Source organism: Pipistrellus kuhlii, unplaced genomic scaffold (genome assembly GCF_014108245.1).
Source record: "Pipistrellus kuhlii isolate mPipKuh1 unplaced genomic scaffold, mPipKuh1.p scaffold_m20_p_14, whole genome shotgun sequence".
In the NCBI taxonomy this organism is placed as follows: domain Eukaryota; kingdom Metazoa; phylum Chordata; class Mammalia; order Chiroptera; family Vespertilionidae; genus Pipistrellus; species Pipistrellus kuhlii.
Genome location: NW_023425449.1, coordinates 3,074,420 through 3,094,262, shown reverse-complemented (window position 1 = coordinate 3,094,262; position 19,843 = coordinate 3,074,420). Strand labels below are relative to the sequence as shown.

General features: G+C 48.0%; 1 protein-coding gene across 3 annotated transcripts in view; it reads right to left on the bottom strand.

The window, feature by feature from the left end:
* The window catches only part of ADCY8 (adenylate cyclase 8), a 131,304-nt gene that overhangs the window by 27,490 nt on the left and 83,971 nt on the right, over positions 1 to 19,843 (bottom strand). The window contains exons 8-11 of one of the 3 annotated variants that reach the window (XM_036437545.2): positions 16,247 to 16,444; positions 6,367 to 6,467; positions 3,429 to 3,630; positions 1,248 to 1,337 (exon numbers count right to left, since the gene is read on the bottom strand). In XM_036437545.2, coding sequence (XP_036293438.1) covers positions 1,248 to 1,337; positions 3,429 to 3,630; positions 6,367 to 6,467; positions 16,247 to 16,444 — 591 coding nt within the window. The remainder of the gene's footprint in view (positions 1 to 1,247; positions 1,338 to 3,428; positions 3,631 to 6,366; positions 6,468 to 16,246; positions 16,445 to 19,843) is intronic. The other 2 variants (XM_036437546.2, XM_036437547.2) reach the window with 2 other exon arrangements.

The window sequence follows — 19,843 nt, the reverse complement described above, 5'->3', positions numbered from 1 at the left end:
GCCCATGCTGGCCTCCCTCCAGCCCCACTGTGCACAGATTTCGTGCACTGGGCCACTAGTTATCTATAAAGTGGAGATGGTCACAGCCTCTACCCCAGACATCTTGAGGACTCAATGATGTTCTGCATATTAAGTAGATAGATGCTCTGCACCTGGGGAGGGCAGTGGAGTGAAGTTTTCTCTCCTTTTCAGACATTTCTCAAACCCATTCTGGGGCCTCAGTGAGACACAGAGAGCCTTTCCTCCACCCACATGGTGGAAAGAGTCTTAGAGAACAAGAGTCCCTTCAGCATTCTCAGAGTATGGCATTGGCTGAGGTCTGCTGGGACATGCTAGCTATCCTTCCTCTTGGCCCAGAACTGCTGTCCTAATGTGTAAAGGTCTGGACTATGACTAGTGGAGCCTAAGCTTTTCCTTTGCCCGGCCTCTTAGGTTGACCCTGATGCCCAGAACCAGACCAGTGGCTCTGTCACCAAGAGAGGGTCAGACTTATATTGCTATGGTGGGTGTGATGTCGGGACACCGCCTGACCCTGTAGTGCTCCATGCACTGCCTACACCATTTTTATTTAAGGTTAGCTGTGTTCTGATTTTTTGAGTCACTAGCTCCTTCTTCCTCCCTCTTTTCCTTCCTTCCTTCCTTCCTTCCTTCCTTCCTTCCTTCCTTCCTTCCTTCCTTCCTTTCCTTCTCCCCTTCCTTCCCTCCTTCCTTCCTTCCTTCCTCCCTTCTACCTTCTCTGCTCCTTTCCATCTCCCATCCATCCATCCATCCATCCACCCACCCACCCATCCATCCATCTTTCCAGCTTTCTTTTTCCAATAGAGCAAACACCCTTTGAGCAATAACTCTGTGCTCTGTCTTCTATTGATAACAGGGCACCTCTGCCTTAGGATCTTAAGATGAGTCGGTGGAAATGAAGAGGGGAGGTGGAGACAGAGAGAAATAGGGAAATGAGTAGAGGGAAAGGTGAAGAGGGAAGACATGGAGGAGGAGAAGGAAGAGAGACATGTGGAAAGGAAGCAATGGGAAAGAGAGGCAGAAGAGTGAGCAGGAAGAGAAAGGGGAAAGCAGAGGAGGCAAGGAAAGAGGAAAGGCAGAGAAGGGGAAGAAGGACAAAGAAGGAGGAAGAGGCAGAAGAAAGAAGCAGGCCTCTGGGTACCCTCGGAGGCCCTTCCCCCTCCTGCTTGGCTGGAGCTGGTGGAGAGGTCTAGGCCCAAGTCTTGCCCAGGGGGCTTGTGAATAAATACCTCTGGGTAGGAGCAGATATCTGTAAACACAGCTGAGGAATTGAAAGTCAGGTTCTTCAGGGGTATCGACTTGTCAAAATCACACCACAGCTGCGGATTAAAAAAAAAAAAAAAAAAAAAAAAAAAGAACAACAACAAAAAAACACAGGAACAACAAAGTCAGTGTGAGTGCTGGAAAAGGCGTCCTGTGCTATCAGCGCTGGGCTTCAGCCAAAGCGTGGGGCGGACCAGGCGTCGAGGGCGTCCCTGTGCCTGGCAGTGCCAGTGGGCTCTCCTCCTTCACTTTGAAGGAAGCACTGGCTCAGAAGGGCATTGACAATCCTTTGAAGATGGTGAAGACTGCTCTGTGGCCCCACCACGGAGGGTCACTGGAGTGTGCCCGTGGGCTCAAAGAGAGCAGATGGATGGCAGGAGAGGCCTGGGTGTGTGCTCACAGCCCGTCTCCACCTCAGCAGCTGGGAGATGTTAAGGGACCTGAGGGGCACGTGTTCCATGCAGACGCTCAGCACTGGGGTGGTGGGAAGTTCTGAGCCCAGACATTGTTTAGGTGATGTCCGTGGTGCTCAGAAAAGAACAGCTGCCATTGGCTGAATACCTCCTCTGTGCCAGACACTTTGTACCAAAACTCCCTCTCCGTCCCCGTGTGATGCTCTTTTTATCTCCATTTGCAACTGAAGAACAGGAAACTCTGAGAAGCAAAGTAACTTGTCCGGGGTCACCGAGCTGACAAGCGGTGGAGCTTAGATTTGAACGCAGGTCTATCTGACTCCAACGCCTCAGAACCTCCACCCACACCACTGTGGCATGGCTGGCCCCAAGGGTAACCCTGACCTTGAGTCCCTGGGCTTATTGCCCAATTCTGCACCCCAGAGGTATCTGATTTGTCAAGATTAAGGTCCAAGGTACAACTCGGAATGCTGTGATCAATGGTCCTATGCATGTCCACGTTCAAGTGCCACAACTTCACATCAAATACTCCTGTGATGCTGAATTTAACTAGACTACGATTCCTCTTTTTATCCCATCGAGTCCTTTACTTCAAGGCCAGCTGTAGAGCTTGAGCAGCATAGACTCTAAGTAAACACCAGGCCAACTTGCATAACATATTCCAGGTCATATAATTCTCTACTCATTTTCCTCTCTCCTCTGTCTCCTCCTTCCCTCTTCATTTCCACCGGTTCATCTTAAAACCCTAAAGTAGATGTGTGTCCTAAAGCAGATGCCCTCCTCAGACCCAAGGGGCATGGTGATGGTTTCAGCCACCAGATGACACCTCCACTAGCCTCTCTCAACATGCCAAGTTCAAGCCCTGGGATCAGACAAACCACTCCTATCCTCTGCTCAGTCCCTAAGTCACAGACAATGCAGACTGCTTGAGTTGACACAGACAATGCTTACAGCTCTCATGTTACCATTCTAGAGAGAAAATGAAATCATTAGCACATGGCTCATCAAACTGAAAGCAATGGTACATATGGCAGTTGGAGATTCATCGGAGTTCGATGGGTCACGTCCAATAGGAACTTTTAGAAAACCACAGGCAAGATGCTTAACCTCCCTGAGGTGCGGTTTCCTCATCCATTAGGTGGGAATGGTCAGACCTACCTGTAGCCCACAGCGGGTGCTCAATAAACAAACGACAGCTACTCATTCCCATGGCCCCGCTCCCATCCCCAGAGATACCAGAGTTCAGCAGATGAGAATGAGCATGAGTCATGGAGTCAGACAGACCGTCATAACAAGTTATTTCATGTCTCTGAGCCTCAGTTTCTTCAGCCATAAGTGGGGATAATGAGACTTACCTCACGGGGTTTAGTGAGGATTAAAATACGAAAACCGCACTGGGCACGGCTCCTCCTTCAGTGCATGGCACATAGCAGGTGGCACTTAACACACGGTGACTGACTGACCACTGCCACCCAGTAGCCAGTGACAGGGCAGGAACTGCAGGGAGGCTGGAGCGCCTTTGCAGAACAAAACTTCTCCCACTGGAACTGCCCAGTGAAATGCCCGGTTCCGGCAGTAGCAGCACCTTTGGTCTCTGTCCCTAAGCTTGGGGCTGGACCAGGCAAGCTAAGGGAACTGCAATGCAAGATGCTGAAGCTCCACAAACCCTGGCCTTCCCTTCCTCCCCCCAGAGCATCCCGGACACTGGAGGGTGGGCGGGCCTGGGATGCTTACGATATTGAGGATGGCGCCCAGGAAATTGATCAGGATGGATGCGAAGATGATGACGTTCCGAGCCAGATAGGTCTCGTTGATCCAGCAGCAAGTCTTGCGCAGGACGAGTGGCAAACACTTGTAATCCTCCGCCGTGGTGATGAGGACCAGGGCCGCATGCAGCATGATGAGGATGGAGAACTGGATGGCCATCGGCATAGCCCTGCAGGGAAACACAGCTGGGTCAGGTGGCTTTCATCTTATTTCCCATTGGCTGGGTGATGCAGCCAATCACGTCCATGATCGCCCTTCCCCACCCCTTGGTTTCAATAATTACTCTAAATCTCTACTTGTTTTTAGAAACAGGTTATATGGCAGGAAACATTTTATAGTATTCATTCTTTTAAAAAAATATGTTTTTATTGATTTCAGAGAGATAGGGAGAGAGAGAGAAACACCAATGATGAGAGAATCATTGATCAGCTGCCTCCTGCACACCCCACACTGGTGATTGAGTCCGAAACCTGGGCCTGTGCCCTGACTGGGAATCCAATCATGACCTCCTGGTTCCTAGGTCAGTGCTCAGCCACTAAGTCATGCCAGCCAGGCTTACTGTACCTGTTCTTAGCGTATTCTTTTGATTGAGGAATTTTGCAATGAGCATCAACTATTTGGCTTGATGTTGCACTGTTGCTCAATGTTTGCACTTCCTTTGTTATTCATCTTTCTCACTAGGCCTACTGCCCCCAAAGCAACATGACACTGGGATCTTATCTCAAAACGTGCTGTGGGAGGGACCCACACGCCCTTTCCCCTTCAGAGCAAGTTTTATAAAACTCGTTCTCTCTCCATCTGCTCAAAGCCAAGAACTGAACCTGGCACCTGGTCCAAGTTGCTCAGCTTGGTGAGTGATCACCAAGGTTGCATGGCACATGCTATGTGCCATTTAGGGCACAGTGAGGAGACAGTTGAGATATGAGTAAGGAGAATACATCCTTGCCCAAGGCTTCAACATCACTCTCAACTCTACGTCCTTAGCTTCAAGCTCTCACCAAAGCTGTTGCCATGGTAGTGCCTGTCTAGTGGGCACCTCTGCTGGGTGCCGGGCTGCTCCTAGCGACTCAGTTTATCTAGAACCCCATCTCTGCAGGAGTCTCTGACTGCTTCCTTTCCATAGCAGAGGCACCTTAGGAAATGTGGTCAAAAGGCAGGGTGGTGGGAGTACATGGCGTCATGACAACAAGGGGTAAGGTCTTAACAAGGAGGGAGTAGCCAGACCTCAGCTTCCTCGGCCCAGCGAGCATCACAGAGGCTGGGACGTGATTGCGCCAGCCCAGCTCTCCCTGTGGGAGCTTTTGTTCGTTTCCTCCTTTTTTAATACGGCGCAGTTCTGCTGTTTGGACTACCTTGGCAGGGAATCTGCAGGAGTTTTAGATAAGAATGGAAGGTCTGTGCGGCAGTGGGTTCCCAGAGGGCTCCAGGCAGATGTGAAATTTCCCCCCAAACCCGCTGGTAACAGGCCATTAGTCCTGGGCCCCAGGAGGAGGTGGATGAAGGAGAAAACGGTGGATGGCTGTGTCAGGCCGTCCCAGGGGAGAGGGCCAGCTCCAAAGCTGTTGTGCCTCCTCATGTGAGGCAGCCAGGAGAATATGAACATCTTGTGTTAAGCCAACTGGGCAAAGGTGGTTCGAGAGCTGCCCAGCTGCCATCAGATGAAGTCTGCACGGTGTACAAGACCGAGAACGGCTGCCCTCCGCTGTGTGGACTGCCTTTCCATTTGGTCTCTCCCTCCTCTCTCTGCCCCTCCCTCTCCCATCCATGGGCAACAGTCAAGCCCAGTCCTCTGTGCTGAGCGCAGCCTGCTTGCTTCCCCAGCGCACTGGGCCTCTCTCTCCTGGGCGGCCTCCAAGCTTCAGAGGGGATGAGTGAACAGCCTCTAGCTGCTGTGGTGCAGTGAGAAACAGAGACCCAGATGGGACTGACCCGTGACATTCGTACACCCTTTAGGACCTGCAAAGAGCCTAGGACAGTGGCCGGCAAACTCATTAGTCAACAGAGCCAAATAGCAGCAGGACAACCATTGGAATTTCTTTGGAGAGCCAAATTTTTTAAACTTAAACTTCTAACACCACTTCTTCAAAATAGACTCTCCCAGGCTGTGGCATTGTGTGGAAGAGCCACACTCAAGGGCCAAAGAGCCACATGCGGCTCGAGAGCCGCAGTTTGCGGACCACGGGCCTAAGAGGTCAAGGGTGCCCTGGATCCTATTAGCAACCCTGCGAGGAAGGCATTCTTAGCTGCTTCAACTGGTGGAAGCTGTGGCCCGAAGAGGGGAACGAAACCGGAAATGATCCAATGGCTCTTAAGTTCGGACATCAGTCCTGGACGTTGGCACTGTTATTCCGCTTTATAGACGAGAAAACCCATCGAGCTGTTACACTCCCTTGCCGCCTTCGTGGGCGATGTCACACAAGAGGAAGGCCTACTTTGATTTTGGTCCTTGTGTTTGTTAAGATTGGAGGAAGGCCGAAAACGGTTTGGCTCAGTGGATAGAGCGTCCGCCTGCAGACTGGAAGGTCCCAGGTTCGATTCCGGTCAAGGGCATGTGCCTTGGTTGCGGGCACATCCCCAGTAGGGGGTGTGCAGGAGGCAGCTGATTGATGATTCTCTCTCATCGATGTTTCTAACTCTCTATCCCTCTCTCTTCCTCTCTGTAAAAAAATCAATAAAATATAATTAAAAAAAAAAAAAAAAAGATTGGGGGAAGGCCTCTGGCCTTGGTGGAAGGGTGAGCTTATAAGCGGAGCAGGATCACAGAATAGACACTGATATGGCCACACACACGTCCTGGATCCCATTATTTTAAATTCTGAGCCCTCGAAAGGATCAGCTGGCCCGGGCCGGAGACCATGGGCTCACGAAAGGCTTTCCCCTGCCCGCTGTGTCCTTTCACACTCACCTTGAAGAAGGAAGCAAGCTCTGTATCGCCGTGATAAACAGAAGAACGATGAACGCACACACCAGGTTTGACTTGAACACTTCGTCCCTCATTTGAGAATACTGCGATTAGAAAAGAAGAAGAAATTACTTTCCAGCACAGTTGGGTGTTTGCAAGAGCTCAGTTTTACAGTGTTTGGAGTTGGGGCGGGGGAAACAGCAAGAAGAGAGAAAGCAAATAATTTATTTTTATTTTTTTTAATTAAGAGGAATCCGTATCTTAAGAAACCCGTCACTGAGGATTGTCTCCACCCGTCCCACAGCCTCCCCCTGAGAGCTCAGGAGGAAATAACTTCCCTTCCCAGCACAGCGCCGGAGAGGGACTTGGCGCGAGTCTATCCCTTTCCTCTCCCACCGAACTATAATAGCATCATTTAACAAAACAGAAGCGCGCACACCCGTCTATTTGGCAAATCCAATCCACAGTGACTTTCCTCACGAGTAAGGATCTTGCTCGATTTCTTGTTTGGTTTGGGGACATGGGGGGAATGTTTGCCCAGAGAAAGTCTTTCTGCCTCCCTTTTCAGAAAGCTATTGGAAAATAAATCCGTGGGCTCTCAGAACAAAGTAGTTTCAGAGACCCCCAGCAAAGAAAGCCCGCTATTTTTTTTCAATCCTTTGCAACTTCATAAAAAATTTTTTTTCAATCGTAGCTTTGATAATTTATTGGTTTGTTTCTAAAAATAACATATTTTCTTGATTGCAGAGTAATTATCTAATTAACCGTGTTGGAAAATATAGAAAAACATATGCACAGAAATACTTATACTTTCAGTACCCCAGAAATAGCACTTATTAACATTTTGGCTTATAAGATTCTTGTCACTTTTTTTTTCTCTTTAAAAAAAAATCGCATTGAGGACCCGTTTTTTAAAAATTACGGAAAAAAGGCAGCCCTTTCATTTCACGTGAGAGAAACTCAGACTGATGGGCCCGTTAAGCTGGATGCCCTCTGTGTCTGCTCCAGGCAGCCCCGGGAACTGTGCTGACTTGATTTTGATTATCCAGAGAACTCGATAATCTCATTACCCAGCCTTAAAAGCTTCCGGAAGGTCAGCGTTCAAAGTGTACTTGCCCTCGTCCTGCCTGGTTTCCAGATCATTAAATGGAAGAATAATCCAGTCCACTCAGAGAGAGGAAAGGAGTTTTTAAAACAGAAAAAGACCTTGGAATTAGCCCAAACCGAGCTTCCCCTTTTACCTCCATGCCAGAGAGGTCTAGTAACTCGCCGTGGATCACACAGCATGCACTTCATGTTTAGCAAGAGGCAGCAGAGGGAAGGGGCAGGCTTTAGAATCTTGTAACCCTGATTTGGGTTTCACAGAGTTGCTTTATGAAGAAAGCCAGGACATCGAGCTCTCACTGTTGTGAGCTCAGTCTCTGACCACAGCAGAGAGGTAACCATCACCTTCTGTTGGTGGTCAGGCCAAGGAACCATAGCTCTTGTCGGAATGGTAGTCATAGCCAACAGTTACATGACTTTTGTTCTCTTGCCTGCTTCTTGGTGTGGTTTGGGTTTCAGATCAAACTTGCTGCTCATTATCAGGCTAAGATTCAGGGAGGGCAGTGGCCTGCAGTGGTGAGCTCCGTGGAGAAGCACAGATGCTGCTCTGAGGGAGTGGGCAATGCTGTTTCACTCCCCAGACCTCAGGCCTCTATCCAGATTTGGACAGCCTGCTTGGTATCCGGAGGGAACCAGAACATGCTCCGAAGAATCACCGTAAGCCATCGTGACTCCCGGCAACGCCATAGAACAACCATGCTACTGATAATCACAAAGGTGCTTTCAACGAAAGGGGCAGTCACAGAGACCCACAAACACCAACTTGAAAATAAACGAGTTAGCCACAGAGCAGTTGATTCAAAGGAAGACACATGTCTGAATTCCTCGTAACAACGAACTGCACAAGACGGAATTATTCTTTGTTGGCTGTCTGGTTAATTCCAAACTGGTTTGGCTATGTCGATTTGATCCTGAAAATTTTAAAACAATACTTTTCAGTGTACTTAATCCCTCTCTTCCTCCTTTTCTTCATCCTCACCATTATCATCCTCACCATTGGCATTGGCATTAACTCATCATTACTATCATTGTCACGGCATCTTGGAGTTGTAACGGGCCTCTGCCTTCAGGAATCCTTTCCATAACACCCCTGGTATGGACTCAAGCGCCTACTGATTATCTCCAGGGGACCTGTTCTGCTTTGGTGGAGGAAGTGGGTTTCTCTTTTCTGAGCTGGGGCAGGATGTTCCTATCAATGATAGGAACACCCTCAACTTGAGCACTTCCTGTGCCTGAGAACTCACTCCTTTGCAAAGTGTTCTTTCCATTATTGGCCCATTCTCCCCCTGAGAGGTCCTTTCCTATAGATACCATGCCTGAGTCTCTAACTCCTTTAAGTTTTTCTTTCTGATGACTTGCAAAATGTTACATGACCATCATGCATCCAATCTACAGTTGCATAAGATCTTGCGTTTTTCATTCTCTTCCCATGACAAGCTGGGGAAGAGAAAGTGGGAAGACTTGCTTTGCTTCCAGATCTTCCCCCGTCAGTGTCTCCCTGTGAGCCATCCCCTGGAGGCGGTACCTGAGCCAGCTGTCAATGGGGTTCAGACCAATTAAAAGGGCACGGCACGTGGCATCAATTATAAGGGCTTCCTTTGAGAGCATAGATTAGAATTTGATTATTATTTTTGAATCTGTAGGGTTTTCAGGAACTGGCAAAAATGTAATATGAGAAGTTTGATAATGATAGGTAATTAGGGAATTTAACCTCTGTTCTATTGTTTATTCATGCATTTTGCACCCACTGCAAGGTGGCACTATGCTACATGCTTTACATGAATGACCTCATTTAATTATGACAACACTTTGAGGGAGATCCTATGTGTCATATCCCCATTTTGCAGATAATGAAATTGAGGGTTAGGATTATACAGTAATTCAACTAGGACTTTACAGATTATAAGTAGGGAATCCTGAGAGTTTGATCCTCAGCTTGAGGTCTCATTGGCTGCTCCACCTGCTGCTACCTTGCTATTTTAAAAAACAGGCCATTTTCTTCACCGGGCACACAGTAGTGTATCTTGATATATATCAGTGGTGTGGTTTATGAAGAAGTTTCTGACTTGATTTGATCAGATTGACAACAGGGTTTCCTTCCAAGGAAGTAAGATAGGGGATGTTGGCCGTGGATGCTCTTGGAAGGCATCTTCTGAGGTGACATCAGAGCCTTGAGCATCGATGGGTGCATGGATCTGTCACAAGGAAGCCAGGGACACAGATCCAATCACACAAGGAAAAGCCCATCTGGATTCTTTACCCACAGAGGGATGGCCAGGGAAGCCAACCTGCAGAGGTGATGGACAGAGTCTCTAGTCTTCTGTGCTTCTGTGTCTAAGACAACCCAGGAAGTCTTACTAGGTGTGGGGGAGGAAAATCACCCTCCACGCCTAGGTTCTCCTCTTCCACTATGAGATACAGAGGACTTACCACTTTACAAGATGTGGGATGCTTCTAGTCAAAGCAGTTCTCTCGTTAACGGTGCCAGCTGCAGCCATACTTTAGTCTAAGTGTGCATGTGCACTTACAGGATTTTATGGGAGTGGATTGTATTTGTTGCCTTGGTCTAACCCTTCTTAATGCCCATTTCACTCAGTAAAATCTCTCAGAAATGAGCCGTTAGCTCCTGCCTGCATATTTGCAATGATAGGGGAAATCAACCACTCACTTGAGAATCCATTTCATCTTGGATAAATCTAGTTTGCAAGAGATAATTTCCTAGCATGTCTTTCATTAGTATAAATTAATATGTTTGTTAAATTAAAGAAGAATCTCAACAGGGACAATCCGCTCATTTTTCATGAGTGAATGAGGGAAGTTAACCTCGTTCTATTGCGAATTCACGCATTACCGTAGAGCGGCGATGACTAGAGCCTCCTTAAATTAGACCATTTGGGTAAAAGGCATAATTGCAATACAAGTGTGAGGGACTAATTTCGCATTTTGAAATAGACTGTCTTCCCCAGCTTAGTGTCTAGTGTCTAGCCAGAGTCGTTACCAGAGCGGTTGTATGAGTGACAGGTGTGGCGGAGGAAATCTCTCACGGCATACCTCTTTCTGAGTAACCTCGTTTCTGCACAAACGTGGACTTCCTCCAGTTTGAGAGACTCACAAAGAAACATGCTAACATGTGTGAGATAGAGGGCCCCAGGAGTGTGAGGCTGGAAGGATCTCACCACAGGGACAAAAGAAGAACCTTAATGGCAATATATTTCCTCATGCTGTGCTCTGTCTTGGGGATGGGGTGGTAGTGTGTGTGGATGTGGGGGGGAGGATGGAAGGGTGGTTGACTGACTAGGAGAATCCCAAGCAGAAGTTTATAAAGCTTCCAACCCACCACTCTTCCAGCTCCCCGTCCCCCAAACCTCCCATCCTTGGCAGGAGAAACTCCTCCTTCCTAGACTGGTCCAATCCCCAAGCCTGGTGAGGCCACGGGAGTGACAGCTAGTCCCGGGCTCCTCAGAAGGCAGGAGGAAGTGACCAGTCCAAGTCCTAACGTGCAGCCCAGGACAGAGAAACGTGGCCAGGGACTCAGGATAACATAATTCAACACTAAGTTGAATGAAGTCATTCCAAATACATGTTTCTATGATATTAAGCTCTCTTAAGGCACTAACGGTTTGGGGTTGGTTTTAAGTAATAATAATGAATGGTCTCCCTCATCCTAAGCTTCATTCAGAGCCTTGTCCTAGAAGAGAAATAAGGACCAGAGACTGAGAAACATCACCTTCTTCTAAGTGTTCTGGGGCTAAGTTCTTCACTATATAAAGAATACTTGCAGATCAATAAGACAGAGGTGAGTGAGCTCAGTGAAAGATGGCAGTTAAGGCAGATGTGCAAATCACAAAAGAAGAAATATAAATATCAAAACATAAAAATAAAAATACATCCAACCGGTGTGTCTTAGTGGTTGAGTGTTGGTCGACCCATGAACCAGGAAGTCATGGTGTGATTCATGATTAGGGCACATGTGTAGGATGCGGGCTCGATCCCCAGTAGGGGGTGTACAGAGAAGCATCACTGATGCTTCTATCCCCCTTCCTCTCTCTGAAATCAATAAAAACATATTTAAAAACATATTTAAAAAAACATATACAGAAAGGCATCAACCTCAATAATGGTTTTAAAACATGACAGGAAGATGCTGCTTGTCTCTTATCAAGTGGGTGATTTTTTAAAAGAACAGTCACATTTTAGGGGGCAATTTCAGAATGCACATAGAGTATTTAGAAACGTGCATTCTCTTGCCCTCATTTTTAGGAGTTTATCCTAAGAAAATCACTATGCATAGATGTATGATTTCAGTATGACAATGGCCATCACCATGTAGGTTTATAAATTATAATAATGAAAAATTGAGGGGAAATAAAAGCCCAAAATGTTTAAAACATGGAATGGAGTAATGTGGGGGAAAGCTCAAGAAAAGAATGTTTCACACTATGGTACAAAGCATATGTATACAATGGACCCACTTAGTAAAACCAATAGCAAAGATAAGTACACAGAACCACTCTCATGAAAGACCAGCATGCCAAGTGCCAGCATGCTAACGGTGGGTAGTCATCCTGGGTTGTAGGATCACAAGATGTCATTTTCATCATTTTGCCTTAAATGTTTGGTATAAGCTTTCAGTAATAAAAATGCGTTTTTTACTAAGAAGTCATATATAATAAAAAAGTCCAATATGATAGACAGTGTTTGAAAAGTGTGTCTTGTTTCCTGCATCTCTTTACTATAGTTCTAATTTTTGTTTGCCCCTGAGTTCTGTAAGGTCACTTAAGAAATATTCGGCCCAATGCTGAAGGAGGGCGGTGGATCCTTCTGGAAAATCTGGGAGGACTGGATTAGGTCCCCTCCCTCATCCACCCAGAAAGTCCTGGTGTGGTGGCTGGGATGTGCAGGTGGTGAGAACCACTAGTTCTGATCTGGCCGAGGCCTGAGACCTGGGCCACATGAATTGTCACGCACACTGGGTGATTTGTGAGCTTGCAAGGCGGTGCTGCTATAGGTTATGTTGAGAAAATGGGTGTAAGCCAGGTCCGTCTCAGGCACATCACAACATGTGGCCACTGTGGTCACAGGGAATTCACAGGCTCACAGCACTGACTGCTGAAGGCGGGGAGCTCAGCCCTGCCAGCTCATAGATGCGGGACCTGGGGAGCGGAGTGGGGAACTGTGCTGCTCAGACGTGGCTAAGCTGCCCGAGTTGTGAGTGTGCTTTTCTGAAGCGTAACTCAAAAGGTGCCTCTGTGTGTATGTGTGTGTGTGTAGATGTATATATGTGTGTACTCGCATGTATGTGTATGAGTGTGTATACATGTATGTGCGTGCACACATGCATGTGTGCACGTGTGTATGTGTATATATATGAATATGGGTATGTGTGTATAGGTGTAGGATGTGTATTCATAGAGGTTTATGTATGTATTTACATATGTGTATGTATATGTATGCATGTATATGTGTATCATGCATGCATGCATGTGTGAGAGTGTGACTTTGAAATGACACGGTAGGGAATATGTGGAACTTTATACTCTTCTCTCCTGAGGCACTGCTTCTTAGAATCAGATCAAAACTGACCTGGGTGCTTTGGCTTAGAGTTCTCTCAAATAATATCCGGAGATAGTCTCCTGGAATAGTCTCCCTGATGTGAGTCCCCATTCATCCAGCATGTGTTTAAGCAGCATGGTGGTGGGAGGGAGGGGAGGTGGTACGCGAAAGGCTGCTGCACCCGCTGCTGGCAGGTGTGCCAGTCACTATAAGCACATGTGGTTAGGAAAGGTCTGAGTGACATCTCACTGATAAAGCTGGCGAGTTTATTTATAAATCCTTTTACTGTCGAGACCATAAAGTTGTATAACCTTGAGTTACATTCCCTTTTATTGTGGAAACAGTAAAGCCTTTTGCTCCCCACAAACCTCCCCAGGGTGAGGTCATTTCCATTTCCACTTTTCCTTTCAGGAAACATGCTTTTGTGGTGCACACTTGCTCCCCCAAAGCAGGATAGGGCAGTGGTTAAAGGTTCTGGTGTCACAGATACTGTATATATCTCGCTAACTCTAAGATACCTAACCCGCCCTCACATTTGAGCTTGTCTGAAATCAGATCGTGTCTTACTGTCATCTGCGGAGTCTTAAAATCTCTGTGTTCTTTCAGGGAGGCCTGCAATTGCTCCCGCTGGTTGGCAGGGGGCAGTGTCCACCAGGGACTGCTTTCAGGATACATTCTCTGCCTGAGGTGCTTTTTAAGACCACATTCAGAGTGTGAACTCAGGCAGCAAACCTATGCAGATTGCCTTTTGGACATGAAATTCTAGGAGAACTCCTTTCCCCCATGTAACCAATTCTAGGGTATAGGAATATGGGTTTCCCCTCTTTCCTTACCTGCTGGGTAGGTTTTTTTCCTGCACATGTGGGTACGGGTGGGGGTGAGGGACATAAATCACCGAACTCCCCATGCTGGGCGATTTCCTTTCTTAGTGCTGTGTAGTAGGTGGGACAGTTCCCAGGCGGTGGTAGCTCAGAGTCCATTAAGAATGGCAGTGGGGTTCTGAGGTCTGTGACCTCTACTTGACCTCTACGAGGCTCGTTTTCTCTTTTGTAAGAGGGATGGTAATGTTTTTCTGAGGACGCAGTAAACCGACGTATATAAACACGAGGCGCAGAACCCTGTGCCTTCGGAAGGCCTGCTCTGTTTGGTTAGGGCACACGACCCTTTCTGATCCAATCCCGCCCTCCAGCCCCTGCTGCTCCAGGCCTCACACCCCATCCGAGGCTGGAAGAGGAGAGGATGAACCTAACCCAGGGCTGTCTTCTTATACGGGGAGGGCAAGTCCCCGGGGCTCCAGGGAGAGGAGACACTGGTTTGGGGGTCACTGTGGCCTTAAGTTCTGACAGGTCGAGTTTGGGCATTTCTTGGTCATTTCCCTGCCTCTCTATTTCATCAAGGAGAAAATGAGGCTCCTAGTATCTTCTGCCGCATACTCTTCATTGCTGGTCTATTAGTGCCAACAGCTTAGACGAGTATATGGTATTTGAGAAACACCCAGTGATGGTTACTTCATATATATCCCCTCTCAGGTGTAATGCAGCCCTAGAGAGGATCCCCGAGCAAGCATCAGAGAGGGGTATCTCTGTGAGATGGGGGGGGGGGGAGATGAACATTATCATTGTCTTCCCCTCAGGGACCCCATGCAATGCAGACCACCCGCTACCTGGCACAGGCCGGACTGTGGTGGGCATTCCTGCCCTTTGCTGCTCCTGGAAGAATCTCCCTGTCACAGAAGTCACCCTCAGACACCCCGTGCCTCCCCCCCCCCCCCCCCCCCGCCCCCCGGTCCATTCCTGCTCCAGCACTAGGTCCCTGCAGATGCTATTTAATAAAAGAAAATCTAGAAATTCTGTTTGCAGAGGTCAGGTCACTAGTGAATCAAGTATATCTTTCACAGGAATGAATACAAGGGTTCTGTGCAGCTCTGGACACCGGCGTGTACATGGGCTAATTGAAAAGATTCTCTGCACGACCACCCTGCTCTTCCTAGCTCCTTCAGTGCAGCAACCAGGGGAGACAATGCATTTAATTTGGCCCTTAAGCCCCCAATTATATTACAAATCAGCAAAGTCCGCCTGGCAGTTGGCAGAGGGGAGGCAGAGCAAAGCAAAACGCTCCCTCTCCTTTTGTTTGGTCGGTACACAGACACAATACGTTTCCGATTGCCAGCCGCAGGTGGAGATATTCATTTTGGAGTTTGCAGCCTGAGTTGGTCCTCAGACACTCGCTGGGAATGGTGCATGGGTACGGAACGTGCATGGGCACGGAATTTCCCACACTGAGGAATGCGGTCACCCAGGCAGCTGGGCAAGCCCGTAAAGCTCGCCCCCTGGAGCTTTGAGGGGGTCAGATCAAAACCCTGAAATTTGCCTGCAGATTCCCTGCTGGTGTTGCCAGAGGCTTCCGCAGGCACCAGACCTCCTGTGCTCAGGCAGGGAAGGCCGGCAGCCTCCGCCAAGGCACAGTGCACCCAGTGAAGCAGGGGCCGCACCCACCTCTGCACAGCGCTTTACCGTCTGGGGAGAGAGCAGGGCCACAGAGGCAGTCACTCCCACTGTGGTGATGGCTGCCATTTTTGGACACTTCACCTACTCCAGGCATTGCTTTGAACCTTCCATACCAACCTGTGAGGGAGGCACGCTCTTTAGCCCACTGTGCAGCTCATGCTCAGAGAGGCTGCCCCACTTTTCCAAGGCCACACAGCAAAGTAGCAGAGGTGGCCTTCGAATCCAACTCTGAATTCATAGCTCCTCTTCTCTCTAGTATGTCCATATCGGGGACCAGCGGACAACTGGGAGAACGCGTGTCTCCTGTAATCTAAGGAAGACGGTAATGCTTGCATGAAGTCATTCGGTGCCTTCACGCATAATGTTCCAGTGGCTGCTACCCATGAGAATTAACCTGAAAGCGGAGGCAAGGGAGTGCCCATGTCACCTGAGCTAAGGATGTCCACGTGAAAGGCAGGCCTGCGAGGCTCCCCGGGTCAGAGCTCCTTGTTCCTCCCCTTATCTTTCCCTTCCTGATCTAAATGGCATCTCCTTCCATGGCCTTCAGTCTGCTCATGATCTTCAAACAGGAAAAGAAAAGACAGCACCAAACCACACCACACAGACAAACCAGACACACCGACCAAGGCCGCGGCCCCCGGCCCTCTCTCCGGCCCCACGAACACGTACGACAGTGAACTTCAGAGAAAGAGCCGCGGCCAGCACACACCCAGCTCTACCTTGTGCTCCAGGCTGGAGTCTTTAAACATCAGTGAGAATGGCTTGATATGCTCTCTTCTCAATTTATCGCCACTCCGCAAGTCGATGGTATGTTCTATTCGCTTGTTAATTTCCTCAGGCCCCGACTGGACATGCAAAGCTTGTGCAAGATGGTTTGGAAGTAGATTTATTGAATTTCTTGTTAGGGCAGCCAGAGTCTAGGGGGAAAGCACATGCAAACACAAATAAGCCTGCTAGTCCCCTTCGGATTAAAAGAGAAATGCAATGTTGGTTTTTTTTTTTTTTTAATCAGGTCGCATTGCAAACAGTAATAGCATTCCATGCAGCCGTATTCAGTGAAACCTACAGAAGTCGGTAAGTTAGCATTCGGTTTAGAGGAACACAACCTGGCCAGTTAGTACATCAGGAGGGACGCGCCCCTCTCCTCCCAGTAGGTGCACTGAATCCCTGCGGTGCAGGTACCTGGGAGAGCTGTTGGCTTGCAAATGTTAAAAGAGACCTTTTCTCCAACCAGGCACCTCTCTGGTCCGAGAGGAAGAGAACCAGTGCCAGTGACAGAAAGTAAAATAAGTCCGAAAGCCCACAGAAATGATCATCTCCAACCAAGTAGAGTCCACATTTCCGTGTGGTCTTTCCCTTCATGGGGGTGGAGAGATAGGAACCCATGGCTTGCATTTTTTTTTTTTTTTTTAAGCATTCCCCTCATGGACAGCCAGCCGGATGTGTCAAGATCTGCACCTTGAACTTGATAATGACTGTTAGATTTTTATGCTGCACAAATGTTTTCCCCCATAGACCGTTATATATCTATATCCCCATATAGATATATGTGTTTAATTTATTTTAGGCAAAAAATTAAAAAAAAATGCAAGCATTTGCAGCCCCTCCAGTTCACAGGATTGAACAGCAGGAGGCGTGAAAGGCACGACCACCTCTTTGGCCCCTGGGTAAGGCTAGTTGGATGCAGAAGTAGCGTTAGTTTATGAAGACACACCAGGTCTGGCAGGGAGGCTCCTGTCGGTCGGTAATTCAGTGCAGGGGACAAGACCCACTGGCTGGATGTAGCCAAATGCAACGCTCGCTTACAGCTCCAACGTAAGACAGCTTCTTTGACCAAAACGGGGGGGACTGGAGCTGAAGGGCTAGAGGAAATGCGGTGCTCGTCTCTGCAGAAGATGCGGTGCCTCTGCAGAGTGGGGCAGTGAGAACTCCCCGCCTCGGGCTATACTCACCACTCCTGCTTTTCTAGGCCAGCCTCTCAGCGTGGCAGTGCGCAGGACCACAGACTAGCCTGAGCTACAGTGACGGGCTCACTGGCAGGCAGCCCATGAGAGCTGACAGCACCTCGGAGGCCCAGACCTTCCTGTATCCGAGAGACAAGGGTCTTATCCTCTGACTTGAGCCAGAGTTGGGGACTGTGACCTCAGGGACCTTGTAGCCTGTCCGTAGGATCCTTCCTGTGGGCTGTCAGATTCTTTATTTTAACCTTCCTGGAGACAGCCCGTGTCACCCAATGCCCCGGTCTCTAAGGCACTCCGCAGCAGGGCTTCCTCACTGGTAGAATTCACTGGAACCCTCTTCTCCAGCCCCAGACAGAGTGGCACGTGCCAACATGAGAAAGGGAAGCATATGCCCCTCGGGCACTGAGCAGTGAGTCTCAGCTCTGAGTACCAGGAAGGCTACCACGGGGGAAGAGATAGTTAAATGGAGAAGGAAACAGGGACCAGTGTTCCAGAAAATTGAACAGCAGGATCCATGCAGGGCCAGAGGGCTCGGCCCCCGGGATTAGCTGCATTAAAACAGCCTCTCAGAAGGCAAAGGGGATGGATCTCCACCATGTGGTGCCTCTCCCATCGGCTTCTTGGGGGGAAATCCTTTATAAAAGGTGCAGAAAATGACAACTTTTAGTTCTCTGTGCTGAGAGGAGGTGGGAAAGATGCTGCCTTTGGGCATACATTCTGGCTACGAGATGCCAAGATGCCCTCCTAACAAGTGGTGGGACCGTGTTGTCTGTCTGTGTGGCTCTTTCAAAGGAGAGAAAAACCTTTTCCCCATCATTGCCACCAGGTGATAATTTAGAGCCAGAATGGAGCCCTTACATCAACTTGTCAATGACGCTGAGGTGGATAATTCTCATGCAAGCAATTATTTTTATTCCTTGCAGTTATGTCACTCGTATTATATGCACTGAGTGCTCAGTGGTCCCTTTTCTGGTCATTTGCTTTCTCAGTTACATGGGACAATTATGCCTGCTGTTTGGTATCTCGTACCTTCAGGACATATGTGTATGCTCAAGGGAAGACCAATCTCAACTCGAGAAGTCAAATTAGAATCAGGAAGGGTAACCTTAAGCTTTCATTTACCCTCCAATGCACTGCTGCAAAGCATAAATGGCTTTGGAGGTAACCTTGGCTTGAGATTGCCTGTGATCTCCCTCCCTCCATTAGTAATGGTCGCTAATATTTGACCATGTGTTCCCCTTAAGTGGAATAATGCTGCTGCCATTGAAATTCACAGGCCGGGATCTTCACAGCGACTCATTTGTAAGCAGTACAGAGAAAATGTGTAGCATGTCTTATTTGTCTATCTGAAGTTATATACTGCAATAAGCTGTTCTTGATGGATTATGGCTTTCTCTTTTGAAGATTTACAATGCCAATGTGAGCAAGTTGGGATCAAGTTAAAAATTGGCAAGAGCTTTCCAATATGATTCCAATCATAAATGGGCCTCAAAAAGGTTGAGAGGGTTTATTCACATAAGCAACTTAAAGCAATAGCTCAGATAATCGGAAAAACAAATGGATGAAATGGAAGGAAATGGGAAATGCATGTTTCAGTGTGTAATTGAAGCATATATTACATTTATGTACAATAATAGACATGTACATTTACTTCTTTACTTTAGCTGGTGCTTTCAGATAGTTGGGAGGTCCGATTGGTCAACATGGGGATATATCACGGTTTGTACCTGAGCAGGCCTCTCCTATGAGTCTCTTCAGAGAAAGACATTGCAGCCTGAGACTGGTCCTCACAGAGACCCGTGCCCTCCTCAGGCATTTCAGGAAATTTTTCTTCACTCACAGGTGCTCAAGACAGGACCAGTGTCCCTTCCAAACCCAAGTTCTGAACGTAGATAGGGTCTTACCTGAGAGGCTGGGGTTCTCATGAAAATTATCATCGGAGGTTCTAGGTAGGATATCCCTTTATACACTTCATTGGAATGGGATGGGAGGAGTCATGAACCATCTTAAAGCTCATCATTTGGTTTATGACCAGAAGACTTTTCTTGGGAATTGTCTTCTACCTAAGTATACAATGAACGCCTACTTTTCCCACAGGTCCTATCACTGTGGATGGCCAAACCTATGGTATTCCTTAGTCAGTTTGTGTAAGCAAATCAGTTCTTCCCAGTAAGATTTCAGGCTGAAGGTGCCCTTTCTAGAAACCCAGTCTTGTAAGTCAAAAACACTTCAGCAATCGTAGGTCACATATTCCTGGGAAAGCTCGTTTGACATTTCCCGTAGCGATTTCAGGATTCCTTACTCTGATAAGGTCCTTCGAGTTCCTCAGAAAGATGCTAATCTCAGTTTAGAATG